The sequence below is a fragment of the Morone saxatilis genome, unplaced genomic scaffold, assembly GCF_004916995.1.
Source record: "Morone saxatilis isolate NCDOM2014 unplaced genomic scaffold, NCSU_SB_2.0 Contig22, whole genome shotgun sequence".
NCBI lineage: Eukaryota > Metazoa > Chordata > Actinopteri > Moronidae > Morone > Morone saxatilis.
The window spans coordinates 21950390-21955493 of NW_023339785.1; the positions used below are offsets into that span (position 1 = coordinate 21950390).

At 37.2% G+C, this 5104-nt stretch overlaps 1 protein-coding gene across 3 annotated transcripts in view; it reads right to left on the reverse strand.

Annotated features, from left to right (window-relative positions):
* zgc:66433 (uncharacterized protein LOC321250 homolog) overlaps positions 1-5104 on the reverse strand; it is a 50431-nt gene that overhangs the window by 27365 nt on the left and 17962 nt on the right. Inside the window, exon 1 of one of the 3 annotated variants that reach the window (XM_035669335.1) lies at positions 2326-2469. The exons of the other annotated variants lie outside the window; for them this stretch is intronic. Within the exon in view, the coding sequence (XP_035525228.1) occupies positions 2326-2375 (50 nt within the window). The 5' untranslated portion in view covers positions 2376-2469. Of the gene's footprint in view, positions 1-2325; positions 2470-5104 lie in introns of those variants that run through there. 3 annotated transcript variants of the gene reach the window in all.

Consider the following 5104-nt stretch of genomic DNA (forward strand, 5'->3'; position numbering starts at 1 on the left):
AAAGTGTTAATAAATATTTTTATGGTTTGTAAAATTCTATCTATCAATTATTATATCTTAAAACAAATTTTACCTTCTACAAAACAGAGCTATGATTATACCAGGATCATTTCAAACTGCTAAAATAGTTTCCTCAACTGTAAGCCAATGTGGATGAGACATTCTTAAAGCACACTGGATAAAATCGTAACACCTACTAAGCTTCCATGTCAACAGACCCGCCTCCATGACATCTGAACAAACTATCTGCCCATGAACACCATGTGATCTGCTTCATTTAAACAAAGCACTATGTAAATATGTTTTAATAGGGTAGAGAAATTACTGTCATTCCTTTTAAGAAAGTTTACAAGACAGCCATGTTTTCCATGCTCGCTGTTAGTGTGAACAGGCTCTCTCTCTCCATTAAGGAAGCAGCTGGATAGCTTCTTGTCAACTGTGTTTACAGTGAGTTTGTGTTATAGAAACAGATGGAAAATTCCAAAAGGTTTGCTGACGTGCTGAGGGGCTTTCGTCAGTATTAACATTACATAACCATTATCATCTTAATCCTGGTTAAAGTCATGAGAATCATCATCGCCACCTTTACCTTTCTGATCATCTACAGCAGAGAAACTACTGAAACTAAACAGTCTGAGATATAACGTCTTTAATAAACCGTAAACTGTTGTATTTACATTATTCTGATATTCGCTTTTTTTGCATCACACGTCCATAAACAAAGACACACGCTGATGTTGTTGTTGTTGTTGTTGCTGTGGTTATGAGCTGATAGATAGTGCTGGCCTGATCCATTTCCTGTCTGATGCCACAGGAAGACACTGCAGCCAAAAGTTCACCACACACACACACACACACACACACACACACTGGTTCAAGAGCCTTAATAACATCTCTAGGAAACAGATACACAAGGCAAAATAACAAATAAATACAGTCAATGATATAGCATGTTGTCTATGATATGAAGTCAGGAAACAATGAAGTGTCAGGAAAGGAATGGAAACCACTCTAAACACCGAATAACACCACTACAGGACTACATGTTCTATCAACAGGTGAGAAAACTGAACATACCACAACACTATTAGCCCTGAATGCAACTCTATAGCGTATTTTTTTCCGTTAAATATTACAATATAACTGCCTGAAGTACGTTACTATTCGAAATTCTAGTATGCCATAAAATATCAATGGAAATATTACTGCTGAGATATAAATACGGTGACCAGATCAAAACAAAAGTGTTTGTGTGGAACAATGTGGGACACGTTATAGATAATAAACATTTCTATTCGGGCCCTTAGCTCGTAACATCTCTGCCCTCTGATTGATTCAGTTGCACAAAACAGACTTATTTAAGTTACAGGTTAGACCTTTAGCACATGAAGGGACATTATTTTAGCACTATATTTTATCTGAATGCAACTTTCCCAACTCCCATGGTAAGTAAATGCAGTGAGCATAAAAGGAAGTTTCACAGTCCGATAAAACTCTAGTCTAGAAGATTCGCCAGATTAAATTATTTATCCCCATTCACGGAGCCAACGGAGGGCTAAACTGGAAGTTAGCCGGCTTGGCAAGAAGAAGTCTTTAGTACGTATTTATCTGGGTAATTTCTTTGGAGTGGGAAATGGCTTTTTTGGCTTCATGCGCCACTGAGCAGCTTTCAGAAGGAACAGAGCGCCGCCTCTATCGCTGGGGAAACAGAAAGTGCTCTGTCTGTTAAAACAATCTGCCTGCTTACACCTCAAATGCTTAATTAACACATGATGGTGTTCATGTATGTATGATACATACAAGTGTAAAAACTACACATTGTTGTTTCACAGGAAGTTTTGTCCTGCTACTATTTCTTGCCTGGACACAGTAACCAGGAGCCTCTGCTTGCTCTACTAATTCATCTGCTAACCTCAAAGTGACATGAAGACTCCAGGAAGTGTCTAATTGCTGGTCATCAGAAATGGTTACAACACAAAACTCCCTGCAAAAACACACAACTTGCTATTTTATTTTACAGTTTTGTACTTTGGACATTGCTAGGCAAGCTAATTTCCCCCTGCTTCCAGTCTTAGCTAAGCTAACTGACTTTAGCTCCATACTCCAAAAGAACATATAAATGTGGTATCAATCTTCTTATCTTGTTCTTGGCAATAAAGTGATATATAGTATATTTCCCAAATGTTTAAGTTGAGATCAATGGGAACTTTTGTGTTATGGAAATTGCAACTGCAGGGCTTAAGAAATGTCGAAAATGTATGTTTTTTTAAAAGACGGATAAGTATAAAGTTCAAGATCAGATGGTCAGGGGGCAAAATGACTGACCTGCGCCCACTTCCAAAGCCAGCTCCCCACGGTGACATCCTCCGCTTCATCTATGAGAAGGATGGCGGGATGACAGGGGAAAGGAGAGGGAGCCAGGAAGCAGAAAGATAGATTTGAAAAGACAAGACAGCGGAAGAGAATTATAGATGAGAGGATGAGTAAGGGACACATAAAATAAAGAGCAAGGGGGAGTGAAAGAAAGCAAAGAGTCTAGGGAGACAGTGAGAAAACAGGGGAGATACGGATAAATACAAGGCAGAGGGAGGGAAGGGGTCAAAGAGAGGGGTTGTGGGAAAGAGCAGCATGAAAGGAAAGAAGAGTCAGTTAGATAAACAGACGAATATTAGCAAGAAGAGGAGGACAAAAGAGAAAACAGACTTACAGTAAACACAGAGGCCTTCCTGTGTAAAGCAGTGATCTGTTTTTCAACCAGAGATGGTAAGAAGCCTTTAATGAAATTATTATCTCACTCAAACATTAAAATAAGCAAACAAATTGCTTGGCAACAATAAAGTCAGACTGGGAAGAGAAAATAAATCTAGTATAGCTTGATTCTGATGCAATGGACATATTTTAAAGCCAAATTCTCCTTCAATAATTAAACTTTTGGGGGTTTTGAAAAGGAAAAAAAGTATAAAATTAAGTGAAAAAAAGTAACGTCACAGCAGGCTTAATGCTAGTTTCAGACTTTGCAATCAGCCAAACAATTTAATCATCAAAAAATGAAAGCCCTTGGTGAACAGTAAATAGTTTAAGATCTCTTTGTTATTCATGTAAACATCAGGTTTTAAAATGCTGGCTGATTAGAAGTGTAGTTTATATGCCCTCTGGTAAACCACTATTATTGGAAACGGCAACTAATTGCCTGCCCAGGGGTTGCTTATATTGAGTTTGACTCAGGTTATACTTTAAATCAGGTACATTGTTACAAGCTTTGGGACATGGTGCCGATTTATTAAAACACTGGGTTCAAAATGTAGCCAGTGTGAGGTCAACATAGCACTGATGCAATATTTATACTACTTACTTACCAGGGATAATGCTTATTAATCAAACAACCAATTAGTGTTATTAGTACTACAAAATAATACAATGCAATATAATATATAAATACATTACAGAAGTAACAGAGATATCTAAGAACAATGACATTATGTAAGAGAGATGATGTGGTAAGGTTACTTAATTTGGTTTACAATGTTACTGGGACCCATTATTGCAAAGGTGCTATACTGACCCCACAATAGGGTTTAGATACACTTGTATAGTATAATTTAATCCAGTACAACAGCTTGAAATAAATAGTTGTTTACTATTGTGCTTTATATTGACAGTATTTTTGCCAGGTAGCAATAATGAAAATAAAAAAAATCATATTTCTGCAGCAACAAGTGTTGTCAATGAGTTTTCAGCATACGCAGTTCACAATACATCCATTAGTTAATCTATTGTTCAGACCATTTCTAGTAGACTCCAACTACAGCCCACTGTAGGCTACAGCACTGCACTCTATAGCATGTAGTGTAAGTAAATAGGTTACATTTCTCCACCATAAATCAGAATAAACAAAACAAACATACGAGGCTTTGACTGGCGATAGTGTAGAAATTTATTTAGGTATTTTAAAAATTATTGATTGCTCCTCTCACAAAGCGCCAAATACTGTGACAAGTGCGGGTAATCATCCCTTGTGCCTACAATAACGGGATAATATAAGAAAATAAGTTTTCACAATCCACTGTAACTCTTCTTCCTTGCTGTCATAATATATATATTTTTTAACTTTAACTAACTCACTTATGTCTGTATGACAAAAAGCCATAACTTTAATAGGTAGATGAAGCCAGACATGTATTTTATGTCTGAAAAGGGCTTTAGAAGGTCATGTCTTATACATTTTATAGCTTTGTGACAAAAATATAATGCAAAAATCAAAGAGTAAAACATCATCTTACAGTTTAACGTGTTTAGAAAGGGTGTGGAAACCTTATAAATCTCATAACACTAAAAACTATACAGACACAGCATAACATTTAACAAGCTAGAGCTCCCTCATTACTTTATATTCTCATACACAAGAGCAAGATACATCCTTTTGTAGATCTGAACTTTATTTTTTAAAATGCAAAACCACACCACCAATCTTGTTTTCCTTCAGACCACTTTCACATTACCTACATTTTCCATTTTCCATAACATTTTGACATTCTGGCAGCAGTCTGTTAACTTGGCTTCATTTTAGATACTAATTCTTCTGCAGCATTGCTTTGCATGCAGTGTAAACACTCTCAGGCACACCATTAGCTTTATTTGGAAGCTACCAAGTGTGCGTCTGTGCATGAGAGAGAAAGAGAGAGTGTAAGTGTATGCGCCTCATTACATAACAATGGATTAGCACGGAGAGGTATTCGGACCAGTAGGGGGTCTGCCTTTATTAGACAGATCATCAGACCTCATTAACACCCACATACAGTCAGCACGCACACTGACACACACACACACAGTGAAGATAAACATGTCCATATTTGTCCATGACCTTAAATCTGCGCTAAAATGAGGCCTATATAAACACACAAATAAAAGTTAACACACACCTCAGTGCCACACCATCTGCTGTAAACAAAGTCTTGTCCAACAGAGTCCAAATCCAGACAACACAAATCCATGACTGGACTGAACAGTGTCCAGGTTTACACAGTGAAAACAACCCTCATGTAGGACCCCTACTGGTTAGCATGGGAGAAAATAGCATAAATGCAAGTTAAAGGTCCAGTGTGTA